The 13349-nt window shown below is 52.1% G+C and overlaps 7 protein-coding genes across 7 annotated transcripts; 3 read left to right on the top strand and 4 right to left on the bottom strand.

Moving 5' to 3' along the window:
* Positions 1 to 956: 956 nt before the first annotated feature.
* G6M90_00g064320 (uncharacterized protein) lies at positions 957 to 2697 on the bottom strand (the record flags this gene model as incomplete). Its single annotated transcript, XM_014684624.1, has 4 exons — positions 957 to 1117; positions 1180 to 1344; positions 1396 to 1902; positions 1995 to 2697. The coding sequence occupies 4 exons, from the start codon at positions 2695 to 2697 to the stop codon at positions 957 to 959; spliced, it is 1536 nt and encodes a 511-aa protein (XP_014540110.1).
* A 669-nt stretch (positions 2698 to 3366) lies between these two features.
* G6M90_00g064330 (uncharacterized protein) lies at positions 3367 to 4524 on the top strand (the record flags this gene model as incomplete). The annotated part of the gene is made up of 1 exon (XM_014684623.1): positions 3367 to 4524. One exon carries the CDS (start codon positions 3367 to 3369, stop codon positions 4522 to 4524), a length of 1158 nt encoding a protein of 385 aa, XP_014540109.1.
* Positions 4525 to 4877: 353 nt separating this feature from the next.
* G6M90_00g064340 (uncharacterized protein) lies at positions 4878 to 6891 on the bottom strand (the record flags this gene model as incomplete). The annotated part of the gene is made up of 5 exons (XM_066130775.1): positions 4878 to 5458; positions 5531 to 5754; positions 5816 to 6256; positions 6305 to 6607; positions 6662 to 6891. The coding sequence occupies 5 exons, from the start codon at positions 6889 to 6891 to the stop codon at positions 4878 to 4880; spliced, it is 1779 nt and encodes a 592-aa protein (XP_065986687.1).
* Positions 6892 to 8001: 1110 nt separating this feature from the next.
* Positions 8002 to 8190, bottom strand: GLX3 (Glyoxalase 3; the record flags this gene model as incomplete). Its single annotated transcript, XM_014684621.2, has 1 exon — positions 8002 to 8190. The coding sequence occupies one exon, from the start codon at positions 8188 to 8190 to the stop codon at positions 8002 to 8004; it is 189 nt and encodes a 62-aa protein (XP_014540107.2).
* Positions 8191 to 9982: 1792 nt separating this feature from the next.
* G6M90_00g064360 (uncharacterized protein) lies at positions 9983 to 10404 on the top strand (the record flags this gene model as incomplete). Its single annotated transcript, XM_066130776.1, has 2 exons — positions 9983 to 10052; positions 10127 to 10404. The coding sequence occupies 2 exons, from the start codon at positions 9983 to 9985 to the stop codon at positions 10402 to 10404; spliced, it is 348 nt and encodes a 115-aa protein (XP_065986703.1).
* Positions 10405 to 11234: 830 nt separating this feature from the next.
* Positions 11235 to 11642, bottom strand: G6M90_00g064370 (uncharacterized protein; the record flags this gene model as incomplete). The annotated part of the gene is made up of 1 exon (XM_014684620.1): positions 11235 to 11642. The coding sequence occupies one exon, from the start codon at positions 11640 to 11642 to the stop codon at positions 11235 to 11237; it is 408 nt and encodes a 135-aa protein (XP_014540106.1).
* An 845-nt stretch (positions 11643 to 12487) lies between these two features.
* Positions 12488 to 13159, top strand: G6M90_00g064380 (uncharacterized protein; the record flags this gene model as incomplete). The annotated part of the gene is made up of 2 exons (XM_014684619.2): positions 12488 to 12609; positions 12736 to 13159. The coding sequence occupies 2 exons, from the start codon at positions 12488 to 12490 to the stop codon at positions 13157 to 13159; spliced, it is 546 nt and encodes a 181-aa protein (XP_014540105.2).
* Positions 13160 to 13349: the final 190 nt, after the last annotated feature.

The raw sequence follows: 13349 nt of genomic DNA on the forward strand, positions 1-13349 counted from the left end.
GAGTAATCAATCAAGAGATTGGGGTGGGATATTTATAGAGAAGTTGCCGCGTTGCCGTGTTCACGTATTGCCTTGGATGGTGCGAATCGATTCAAGTTTGTGCGGACACGACGATAAGCAGGTGATGTCTGGGAGCGGACAAGACCGAGGGAAGAGGAGGATCAGGCCAAATATATAGAGGGCCCTGATCAAAGGGCATGGCTGTAATTCATGGTCCGTCCGTGTGTGGCTATTCTGGGCTTTCAGCGGCACAAAGTCAATGGGTGTAAGTTTGCTTCCACGATAGCGCTGGCTGAAGCTATCTCGAGATAACTTTAGCTAGCGGGCCGCGAAACAGCACCAATTTCGCTGGTGTGTCTGACGCGTTACAATACGCAGATAGTTTAAGTTTTTAGGCTTTCAATTGTTCTTGGCTTAGTACAGCTTAATACTACATTACGAGATGTTATGCCCGCACGATACTTGTATCTTGTATTATTATTTGATATAAGAGGGAAACCAAAAAAGTTTACCAAGTTAGTAATGAATGATCCCTCCAGCGGACAAGCCCGAAAGGAAGCCGCGTCGGCTCACGATGCATCTCATCTTGGGATTCGCCCAAAGTGGCATCGCGCCGCAGGATGGCGACGGACGGCATGTACGGAGTAGCACCGACGGAATAGGTTTGGCCGAGGGGTTTCCGGGGCGCGCGGCGCTGGAGGAATCGGAATCCACACTCTGGGCCTTGCTATCCTCGGTTGTTGTTTGGATTCTTCTGATTCTTCAAGCGAGTTTGTCTTGTCCAGCAACCATGGCTTGCAGCCGGGGCGCTCCGGAGAGTTGACGCGGACAAGTTGAAGCGTGTAGGTAGACGGGGGCACGGCACGGTTATGCGGCCACTTTGAAACTCTATGCGCTTTGCTACGACACATGATCGGCGCCGTGTACACGCCTTTATTTCATCTACATTGACCAGGCTAGTCCTGCGGCTCCGGGTCCTGCTCCAATGCTGCCCTTTCAACGCCACCATCACCGCCGTCCAGCAGTCTATACAGCATCTTCCATAGTAGAATCACGGCAGTGGCGGCTATTGCGCACGACGCAGCAATAATAAGGCCGCGTTTATACCGCGGGGCGTCTACGTACAAGGCAAAAGTCAGCCTCCTTTCCCCAGCTATGGTAAACGCAATCATTGCATACCTTGAGTCCTAAAGAGCTGGTTGCCTGGAAAGTTGGCTAGCTGGATACTCATGACATATGCCGCCAGCGCAATAGGACGCTTGTGATCTTCCATCTTAGTCGTCAGCCACGCGGCGTTGATGGCCTGTGCCGAGCCCATGCCCATCTGTGTCCATACCACGCCTCCTGCAGGGCGTCAGTCTCGACAACATGTTGCGCAAGCGTGCAGAGGCATACCGTAAAGGGTCCATTTGCGCACATCATCCGGCGCCAGCGCAAGCCAGAGAAGGCCTCCGGCGCCCACCAGATACCCGACAGCGACGTGGACGCCGCGCTCCCTTGTCTTGTCGCTGCTGAATGCGAGACCAACAGACAGCACAAGCGAGCACACACTTCCCACCGAGTTGAGGCCGTTTGCCTGCAGCCGCGTGAAGCCGAGGGCCTTGATGATGGACGGCGCATATGTATTCATGGGGGCAATCATGACCATGGACAGCAGCGCCGCAACAAGATGGCCATACAGTCGCCAGTCCATAAAGGTCTGCCACACGTGAGACGGCTGGACGGGTTTGCCCCAGGCAAGGGCCTTGGTCGCATCATTCCGCATCACGCGCGTCACCAGGATGGAAGCTTCCCGCTCGGTAAACATGTTGAACGACGCCCCAAAGAAGCTCTTTGGTTGCGCAGCGCTGTGGGGGAGATAGGCGTACGCAAGTACCCCTAGCGCACAGGTAAGAATGCCCTCTTTCGGCCGTCGTTAGCAAGTGGTTTTCACGAGACAAAGCGAGAAGAGGGTGTCAACAGGAGCGTCAAATACAACAAGGAGTTGGCCGTACCGACAAGAAACAGCCACTGCCAACCCTTCAAACCACCACGCCCGCTCAACGACAACAACCCGATACTCAGGGGTCCCCCCAATGCGCCGGCAATCGCGTTCGATGCCCAAAACAGGGCGTACCTCGAGGCCAGCTCATCGTTTGTGTAAAACTTGGAAATGTACAGCGCAAATCCAGGGATATAACCCCCCTCCAGGGCTCCAATGAAGAACCGCACCGCACTCAGCCCGGCGCCATTCTTCACAAATATCTGTGCCCACGTCACGGTCCCCCAGAGAAACATGGTGATGGGGAGGAAACGCTCGGGCCCCATGTACCGACTGATCAAGTTGAAGGGCAGCTCGGTAATGATAAAGCCCACCGTGAAGAGCGTTTGGGCCAGGTTGATGTCCGAGTTGTCGATCTGCATGTCCTTGGCAAGCGTGTCGGTGAGGGCGTTGCCAATGTTTGTGCGGTCGAATTGGAGAAAGCAGAAGCAGAGCATGATGAAAGGCAGGATGAGAAAATCGACTTTAAGGAGGGCACGCCGAGTTTCCCCCGTCGTGGCGCGAAGAGTGGCATCGTAGCCAGGCACATTGTATATCTGCTGGTGGTCTTCATCTTCATTGTCGGGCTTGCAAAGTGTTGCGGGAGTGCAAGGGGAAGCCGACACGGCATATGCGGGTTCAGCCTCGTCGCACGCTCTGTCCACTTGACGGGTCATAATATGAGTATCTTTCTTCTGCGTGTGTCATGGGAGTCCAGGTGCATGCTGCGAGGTCCTTGTGCTTCCTACTCGCCGGTTTCAAATCCTGACTCTTGTCCCTCGTCGTGAATCACCAGGTGAATATATAACTCTGTGATCGGCGTCATCCGACGACATCTCTATCGCCTCGCCTGATAGCTTTCCGCAGATTGCGTCAATATATCAAAGATATCATCACCTTCCACAATGGCGTGCTGATAACAATTCGTTGCTTGAATGTATGTAGACCCCTGTTGTCTGGGGAGATCTCACCGATCGCAACTGTCAAACTAGGTGGTGGAGTTGGAGTGGTCGAGGTTTCCCGGCGGTATGCCGATGGATGGCCCGCCGGCATGCCGTGGGTAGGTGCGAAAGAGGCCAGTGTGATATGACGAAGCTTTATTTTTCGCACATGCTAAACGTTAATATAATTCCAGGTAAGACCTTCAGTCACTCTATTTTCAAGCCGTTTTGTATCTGATAACGAAAACATTTGGTGTGCATTCTTGCGCCAGTAATTAGTGACATTGAGCCGCTGCCAGCAACAAACAGACCTTTTTTTATTTAAGCATCTGCATTGCCCGTATTAGAAATCACAACCGTTTCCATATTTATAACTGCAACGTCTAATTGCATTCCGTTTTCCCCATGGAGCAAAATACTCTCAAGCGAAGAGGAGTCGGCCTCATTGGCGTTGATAAGCAAAAGACGTTTGGTGGCTACACGCTATTCTGTCCTCTGACGAGCGACGTAGCTCGTCTGATTGACATGGACGGTAAGGAAGTTCATAGATGGAGGCTACCCAGTCGAATTGGCCGACATGCTAGAATCTTGCCCAACGGTAACCTGGCCGTCAATACTCTTCGACCGTCTCCTAAAAAGAAGACCAACGATGGGGGGCCTTTCCCATTTCCTTTCTTTAACAAGTATGGGGGTGGAATCATGACTGAACTTGATCCCGACGGCAACGTCGTCCGTCAGTTTGTCGACCCGTTCGCTCATCATGACCAATATCATTTCGGGGACGGCAGGCTCTTATACGCCAGTCTGGAGCCGCTCTCGCCTGAGCAATCTGCCCAGGTCATTGGCGGTGTGCCCGGTTCAGAGATCGACGGCATCACTTACGCGGATATTATTAATGAAGTTGATGCACAAAACAACCTGGTCTGGCAGTGGAAAGTGTCGGAGCGTCTTCCCCGAGACGAGTTTCCTCTGCAGCCGCATTATACACGCGAGCACTACCCGCTCGTCAACTCTGTGTTGCCCCTCCGCGATGGCAAACACGTCCTCGCCTCTTTGCGCTCTGTATCGGCCGTCATCGTCATCGAAAAGGCTACGGGGAATATTGTGTGGAAGATTGGCTCAGATGTCGTTGCTCAGCAGCATAATGCTACAGAACTGGTCAATGGCAACATTCTCATATTTGACAACGGCGCCTTCCGCCCTGGAGAGTCCATCACATACTCCCGCGCAATTGAAGTTGATCGCAAGACTAAAAAGATTGTATGGGAGTATAGAGATCGCTCGTCACCAATCTGTTTCTTCACCCCTTTCATGGGAAGTGCGCAGCGACTAGAGAATGGAAATACGCTTCTGTGCGAAAGCGCATTCGGTCGCTTGTTTGAAGTCACCAAGGAGGGTTATATTTGCTGGGAGTACTTGAACCCGCATTTCGCAGAGTATCCCGATGCGGAGACGGCCAGGATTTTCCCCGGGGAATCGAATGCCTTGTTCCGAGCGTATAGATATGCATTGCAGGATATTCCTTGGTTGAAGGCCAAGCTGGAGAAAAACGGAGGCATCTAGACACATTCTCCCATCTCCGAAATGACCAACACCCAGCACGAAGCTGGCAAACGGCCCGGGACAACCTCAGTAAGCCCCACCACGCGGGACTTTGACAGAGTGACAGAGTGACAGCTGTGCTCGGGGCATCAGCTAGGCGCCATGCCGCATGTATACTGCTAAGAGACGATGCGCCCACATAGGTTACCCGAGAAATGCTTAAGCTAGCTAGGGTAGAAATGTCTCTTTTCCGTTTGGTCGGTCAGCACACATGATCCGGATCGCAATGGTTTAGCTGTCCAAGATAAGCGATGTCTCGTCGGCGTAATCGACCTTCCGTATGCCATGCCAAAAGTTCAAACAATGAATATTTATTAGACACATTGCGGCCACGGCATGGTATCATCATTAACCGAAAACAAATCCAAACCAATAACATTGGGGTATGTGAATGCGATGCTGGGGCGGTGGGGGGATTGCTCATCGAAGAGTGGGAGGACTGCCTCATTCCCAATCAAGTTGTAAGTCGGCGGGATGCTGGACGGTCGAAAGCCAGGGCGCAGCTTCTGAAACTGTGCTGAAATAATATCCCCTAATATATGGGCAACATGGCACCGCAGACCAATAGAGCCAAACCAGTTGATCAGCGTAAAAATTAGTGAATCCAGCACATATAAATCGTAGCCTGCTGTCGTAAGCTGTGGCTCGTAATTGTGAATAACCTGGCAAAGTGTGAGTGCTGAAAATGTGATGAGGTGGTAGATATGATCGGTCAAGTGGCGAGTTCGCTCATCGGCCGTGTTGATCGCGAGCTTGATGATGGTTTCTGATAATCGTATCATTTCGGACAGAGTGGCAATATCCATGCCAGTTTGTGCCGATCTTAGGCTCTGATAATAGGCGAACAGATGAGCAAAGTGGAATCCCATCTGAAGGAACTGAGATCGGGGTTGATCTACACCTGTGCTTAGCGTCGAGAGTTCTCTTTTCTGTAGCGTATAGCGTCTTCAGTGGTGTGCCTTCTTACCGAATAGAGATATCCATTTATGCTGCCACAGCTGTAGTGCACGAATTACGCCAAGGAGGTCGACTCTCCCTACGCAGCATTGCTGATATATCACCCAATACAGCTGAACTTCGGCAACCATTCTGGTTTCATAATTGTTTACGTTGTCAGCCTCGAGGAATCGCAGGCAGCGATCTATTTCGACTTGCGAAATTATTGCGTGTCTCCGCATGCCAACACAATAGCTGCAAATCGGATGAGCGGTCTTGGGCTCCCCCTCAGCTGGCACAGACGGTTCAAACTTACTGGAGATGCGCCAGTGTTAGATGGGTCCAAAGACACCATGCGTCGCAATGGGCCTTGGTGACGGGCGCAGCTGTGGTGCACTGAAAGGCATCTATGAAGAAAGGGCTGGCCATGGCTTGCTGCAAAGCATACCCCGTTATCATCCAGCTATCGACGCTCAGCGGCACCTGGCCGATGGTTGTTGACCAAAGACTTAGAATCACGATGGACTGGTAAAACTCGATTCCCTGAGGCACAGTAAGCAAAGAAGCGCTGAGCAGCCGTTTCGCCTCTTGGAACAATCTCGGGGCAAGTTGGTCCGCCAGCTGGTCAGTGGTGTGTCGCACAGCAATCAGAAACAGGCTACAGAGCAGCAATGGTGAGTGTCGAACCTGAGGCAAGAGTGCCTCGCTAGATAAGTCCTCCGAGAACTTGACCCATCGGCCATAGTGGACATGAAATCTAGGTGGTGTCAGTTGCGTGGGCCATGCCCGGGCCAAGCAAACGTACATTCTGAGCAGCGTGTGCGCCGTGGGCAGGGGGACGAGACCTGTCGATATCACATCTTGACTCTCGCCGGCTTCATGGTGCTCGGGCGAGCGGACACCGGCATCGGTACACGCGTCACGGATGAGAAATACCGGAGCCGGGTGTCTCTCGCGAGGACCGGGGTAGTGTGAGGTTACTCCCGACCCATTCTCGCTCAGAGGCGGGGTGCGACGGTGGTGTTCCTGTGTGACAGACGCAACATTGTCGAGGATAGACTCGAGACGGCTGACAAGTTTGTCGGCCAGCGCCTCCAGCCTGTCGAGTCTATGGCTGGAGTGTCAGAATCGGGATGACGAGTCAAGCACGGGGTGGTCGCACCTTGCATCCACCACTGCAGCATGAGAAGACGATGCCGCAGCCGTGGTCGCTTGCTCAACGTGGTCGAGCAGCGCATTCCCGGCCAAGTCCTCCTTCAGGGAGCATTCGAGCGACAGAGTTTCACAGCGCAAACAAGTGCCCTTGATCTTGCCGGACGCATAGCATCTCGTCTTGTTCTTGCGGCACGAATCACAGGCTTTGGAGGCTCTGCCAGTTCGAAGGGAGGGCATAATTGGGATAAAGGCCGACCTATAGCATACAGTCCGTCATGCATGTACGGTATGACGAGGGGAGGGATCAAGAGAAAAAGACAGCCGCCTCTGGGTGATGCAAATGCCGGTCTCCAGACGCCTTGATAGTGATTTGCTCGGCGGAGGTGCCATGGCGTTCAAAGTTCGGATGGCGCGAGCAAGGCCCCATGCATCCAGCAGCATGCCAAGCCCACTCTCCCGCTCCCAGAGTCGCATGTGCAGAGTTGCCAAGCTGAACACAAAATCCTGGCATTAAGTTGGGCACGTTAATTGATGATGGAAGATTTCCAGTGGTCAGCCATTTTGTGGGTTCCGCGTTCCGACATGCTTGATGGGTGCGCGATATCACGTGGGATAGAGAGAGCCAACAATCTGGGAAGGAGCTCTGCACCTCAATCTTCAAATGTCGGTTATTTTTATTTTCGCACAGAGTCAAACAAACACCAGCAGTGACTATTCAATCAGATAAGGCTACATGTACATATCAGCATCGTCCAAGCCGCCGGCTGTTTCGTCGCAACGCATCCCCCCTGTCACCCTGGAGTTTTGCGTCTTTCAGGCTATTTTCAAGCTCGTAACGCCACAGCCACAGGGCACTGGGGTTTCACTCGGCCATATTCCCCACGTTCATACAAACCGTTACATTGGGTTGCCACATCGATCGGTTGTTGAACAGATTGTCATCCGTGCGCAGATTGACTGACCCTTGCGTGGCCTAGTCAACCAGTCAATGTCAATCAAGATGCAACCAACAACGAACGTGCTACGCAAGCCCACGAACCCAACATCCTGCCATGTCCAAGCCAGTGTCTTGGTGCCACACAGGCCCCCGGCAAATCAACCACAACCTTCGCAAGACGGCCTAATGACCGACAATGATATTTCCTAGTTGTCTACCATTTTCCAGCCTCAAACCCCGATAGCTTTTGCAATGGCCTCGCCGACTCCCCTGGCCGAAGCAGGATTCTGACCAGAAATAAACAAGCCATCAACGACAACCTTCTCCCCCCAAGGTTGATCCGCAGCGTGGAAATTGGCGCCTACCTTTTTCAGCTCGTCCTCAAGCAAGAAAGGCATAGCAGCGCTGAGCTAGACCTGGTCCTCCTCGACATTGGTAAAACCAGTCACATTCTTGCCCTTGAGAAGCGGCTCGCCGCTCTTACCTTTGGCATCTCGGAAGACAATGGGCCCATGGCAGACAGCGGCAACGAGCTTGCCCGCGTTATAGAACTCCTCGATCAACTTGATGGAGTCTTGATCCGTGACAAGGTCATACATGGGGCCGTGCCCCCCCCCCCGGGTAAAAGAGAATTCGTCGGAACGACCAATAAACTCCTTAAAGGGGGTTATTTTCTCCCAGACCGACTTGTGGTTGTTGAGGAAGTTGACAGATGACTCGTCGCGAGCTTGCCCGCGTTATAGAACTCCTCGATCAACTTGATGGAGTCTTGATCCGTGACAAGGTCATACATGGGGCCGTGCCCCCCCCCCCGGGTAAAAGAGAATTCGTCGGAACGACCAATAAACTCCTTAAAGGGGGTTGTTTTCTCCCAGACCGACTTGTGGTTGTTGAGGAAGTTGACAGATGACTCGTCGCTTTTGAACATGTCAATCGAGCTAGGATCGAGGGGAGCAATACCACCCTTTGGAGAGGCTACGATGATCTCTGCCTTGGGAGCCAAAACATCATGTGGATGAGCCAATTCTGACTGCCAGAGTTGGTTAGCGAATCGATCTCCACCCCGATAGGTGAAACTAGTCCATGTATTTGTGGGAATGATTATTTGTCTCGTGGAGCTCTGACAGGAAATATCTCGGCGCTAGGACGTAGCTCAGCCTGGAGGATTTCACGCACAAGGTATCAGCCCGTGGGCTTGTCCAGCTTGACAATTTTGTCAGCGCTGGTGAGAATAACGAGAACTCTTTTTGGCCATTATGACGGTATTATTGCAGTTTTTCGTAATATCAGCCGGGCTGCTCTTGGTAGATGGGCGATTGCAAACAGGAGAGGCTTCCACAGTTGTGTAGCGGAAGGTCTGGCGTGTAAAGCCTAGACGCGGGGTATCTCCAACCAAAATGTCTTTGTGGATGCAATATTCAAGACTTTTGTAAGTGCCGTTGGGAGTAGCTGGTGATGGGCATGAGGGTTCGCACACGCTTCTTTTTATAGCCGCTAATCTCTATTAACCACAAGTTCCTCCATCCCTCCCTTTGCCATGCACAATTGATGTTCGAGTTACCAGATCAGCGTATTATAAATGTGTACGGGCTTCGCGCTGGCCACTCATGACCCCACTTGTAGCCCATCCATTGACGACAGCCACATACACTATTGACGTCATGATACGAAATGAAGCTTCAACAGGTCAACTTCAGAATTGAGACTATTTGAGGTGATCCATCAAATGGCTATTGAACATGTGTAGACGAATGAGCATGAGTAGTTGTAGATTCCTAAAAAGGGGGTGACTGCGTCTTTCGTCCCATTCAGCACATTCCAGCGACTGCATGTCTTTTCGAAAGCAAGTTTCTTTTCCTAAAAGAGGCCCGTGATATAATTTGCAACGTGGCGGAATAGCTACTAATACGATCTTATACTAAAACACACGCCAAGTTCCGCATGGAGCATCGTGTGAATTCCCTCTTACCTCTTGCCGCTCGCCGCCGCTGGAGTGGTTTCACTGCAGTTGTTGATCAGGAAGAATGGGAACGCTCTTCTGAGGCGGAGCAAGGCCACTTTTGTGGTTCGCCAGTCGCAACAACGACATGTGTGCTTTCGGCACCATCCAAGTTCCGTTGGCTGCTACGGCACCAAGAGCGTCGGAGTGCCTGAACGATATGTTCCGAAGGGATTTTTCCGTTCTGCATGCTTCGTGGAAGAAGAGGATTGGGAATGATGGAAGAAATTCGCATACGAAAGCTAGGACTGCCAATTCATGCTCGTTTATTAGGAATTGGACGTGTATTGTGGGCAAGCCTAGATATCTCCAAATTATACAGTACCATCTGTGCCGTACGTACGAATCCGTGTAAACAGCAATCCAGAAGAGGTCATCATATGATGCTTGAAATGTTATTTCCGGCTAACCGACATGCAAATCTTAAAAAGTCACTGTCTCTAAACTCATCTGTCGATGACCGTATGAGAGGTGCCATGGTCCACAGGAGAAGACCGGCGCGAAAGGCATCGTACGGCTCACGCGGAATGTTGTAGGGATAGGACCGGGAGATGGCGAGCAGCTGTGCGCCAAGACAGGCCATGCGGCGGGGCTGGACGGGATCAGCATTGGCCCACGCCCGCCGCCGACGCTCCGCAATCTCGGCGGCAAATTGATCCTTTCTCGCTCCAGCTCCGGCTCCGGCCCCGCACTGCTGCCGCCAGTCGGCATCGAGCGGCACAAAGTCGCCGACGTGGTCTGCGGCAATGGTTTACGCCACGAGCAAGATGCGCGCCCGGTGGACAAGGCCCTGGAACTCTCGCTCCTCGTATGATCCCCCCAGGCAAAACTCCAGTCCATCAGCGACACGAATGTTGCGCATTTTCGGCAGCCTCTTGGAGCGCCGTGGTCGTGAGTCCGCTCAACGGCGACCAGTTGCGAGCCGAGTTGAAGTTCCTCCGGAGAATACAATGCGGTGGTCACTAATCATGAATGTACCTGTTTCTTTCAAGTTGGCGGCCCCTGATTCCCATATTATAGCAAATTACTCTGAACAATTCAAGATGTGCGCCGTTGCGAACTTGGCATGATCTCTTTCTTTGGATAGTCAGTGCTAGGCAGGCTCGGGACTGTGGGACATGTGAATCCTCACCATGATGCTATAGTCAAGCACTAGATGCTGCAATTCCTCTCCAAGACCTGTAATGGGATTCTTTCGAAGAATGCGACGTATATATGTCGAACTCGTCTTTGTTCTGCTGCCGGCGCACCTCCCAGCGGAAATATACTGAACCAAACCGTTCGGATATTTGAGAGAGCGACACATCATGCTAGGAGCTCGGTGATGGTATTGATACTTTAAAAGCTGTTCGTATTGGTGCTCGGGGAACGAGGGATCTGAATAGCATAAGCCTCAGGGGCCGCGAAACTTCCGAGCCGACTTACCCTTCCTCAACGTCTCGTCCAGCAACTTCGGATTGATGATTAGCAAGCTCATCATTTGAGAAACCTGTTTTCTGGTCTTTTCTTGTTCAAGTTTTCTATCTACTGAGCATACCCTCCATGTCCCACAGTCCTGCATTTTCTCAAATTACCACTTGGGCTTACGAAACCAGGCCGGCTGATGTCGCTGACGACGAACTCCATTCAGCCGCCCCATGCACCCTATCGGACATCGAATTTGGGGTTAATTTGATCTGGCCCAGCTAGTAGGACAAAATCCAAGCGGAATCCGTCCTCAGCAGTAGCCTTGATCAGATTGCGTCGAAAGGGAGACCAATCTGTGGCACTCCGGTCAAACACCCATAACCAGTCGCTTGGTCCGTGGCCTCTCCAAATCTTGACTCTCTCTTGCTTCGTAAACAGAAGTTTGTCTCCAGTGGCTCGGCATTTTGTTCGAATGTCATCGTCATCCAGCGGTATAACGATTACGGCAATAATATCATCACGATGATGAAAGACATGGGTCAGCAGTTCTAAACGGCCGCGATGTGGAGGGTCAAATGATCCTGGATAGACGAGTATCTTGTTCACTGTCTTTCCGGAGTTTCGCTTGCACGTGGGCCAACCCATGGTCGAATATGGGTGCATCAAAAGGCGTGCGACCGTACACATGCTCAATATGTGCTGAGAAGTCCAACATGAGGTTTGTCGGCAATACCGGACATGATTTCTTTGGACCTCTGGTGTGTGAAAAAGGGTTGGGAACACGCCACTGTGCAGCGTCTCGTCTTGCATGACGTTGAATGTGCTGTGGAATTTTGAGGTAGGGTTCAAGTTCATGTTCCTCGACGGTGTGAGACACGTTAAAGTTCCAGCTAGGCCCAAGTCACTGACGAAAGATGACAACAGGTCCTTCGGAGGGTCGCAGCCGCAGCTGCGCAAGAGATGCTGGGCTTCTTCACGTCCAGGGAACTGCGTCGGGAAGCCCGCGATCGCGACGAGGCCTTGCCTACCACTCCCTGGGCAACAGCTTCTGCTTCTACAGGGCATATAAACTAGCACAAAAGGACAAATCGGTGCATAGCTACGAGAACATGAACAGCGTGTGCACAGCGCAACGGAACTCGGATTCGTGTTGGCGTACTCTAGGTACTCGTCAATTTCGGCATATGCCCGCCCGTCATTGCCTACTTCACATCTGAAATACATTCCCATTGCTCTTTTCTAAGCATGTTTTAGGATCCATTATGAAGAAAACATCTCAAGGCTCGACTGTTGTTAGTTTGGTTCGGAGTTGTGGCTAGCCGTCCCGTTGCTGCACTTGCAGAGGCTCAAAACACGCCGTTTTGGTGTCAGTCTCCGAATAATGCAGCACTACCCCAGAATTCAGGTTTACTTCTTGTCTGTGCAGCAATTGGACAGAATTTGACTACTGCCTGATCGTCTCTCGGGGAGCCATCCTTTTCGGCGTCGACATGGCCACGATATCCGGCATCATCATCATCATCAACAACAACAACAAGTTCCAGGAAGACCTTGGCGACCTAGACCCAGTCACGGGCGCCTGGGTCATCTCAGCCGGTGGCCAAACAATCCTGTACGGGCTCTCGTTGACAGATATGTCATGTCAGTAATTGCAGAGGGAGGGCGCCCCGCGTGTTTTCGGAAATCGCAACTAACACGTGGGCCCCTTTTTGTCGTCTTCTTAGCATGATGTATCAAGGCATGATCGGACGGCGCCAGCTCCTCCTCTCTTCACGGGCAGCATCTCATGCGGGCTGTGTATGCTCCTGTTCGCCATTGTCGGCGCCGTCAAGCCCAACAGCATCGCGGGCGCCAACATTCTCGCAGCGTGCGCGCGTGTGTATCTGTTTGCCTACGGGGCAACCATTGCAAGCACTATCTGGCTCTACTTTGAGCTTCCGGAGACCAAGGATCGCACCCTGGAGGGGATTGACGACATGTTTCTCAATGCGAATTGCACAGGCCCTGTTTATATTTCGCGTCGTTGGCTACCCCTTATCCAATGTCATTATTACTTCGTGCTCTGTGCTCTTGCTCAAGTATTTCCGTCCAAGGTCTTTCCACCAGAAAATTCAAACGCTACGTCTGCACCGGCCAAATCGGGCATGGTAATAAACGGGTGATGGCCGAGGTCGAGAAAGAATCGTATAGCAAGATGAGGCAAGGACCGGGCCGCGTATGGCAACACCCCAGGTGCCACTTCACGGCGGTGCAGCACGACTCGTCCCGGGAGGAACTTGGAAACATGGTTTTTGATCATGGAGGTTGGAAGTTTTTCATAGTTCCCATATGCCAGTGGCACAACATTGTGAA

This window comes from Metarhizium brunneum, chromosome 3, assembly GCF_013426205.1.
Source record: "Metarhizium brunneum chromosome 3, complete sequence".
NCBI classification, from domain to species: domain Eukaryota; kingdom Fungi; phylum Ascomycota; class Sordariomycetes; order Hypocreales; family Clavicipitaceae; genus Metarhizium; species Metarhizium brunneum.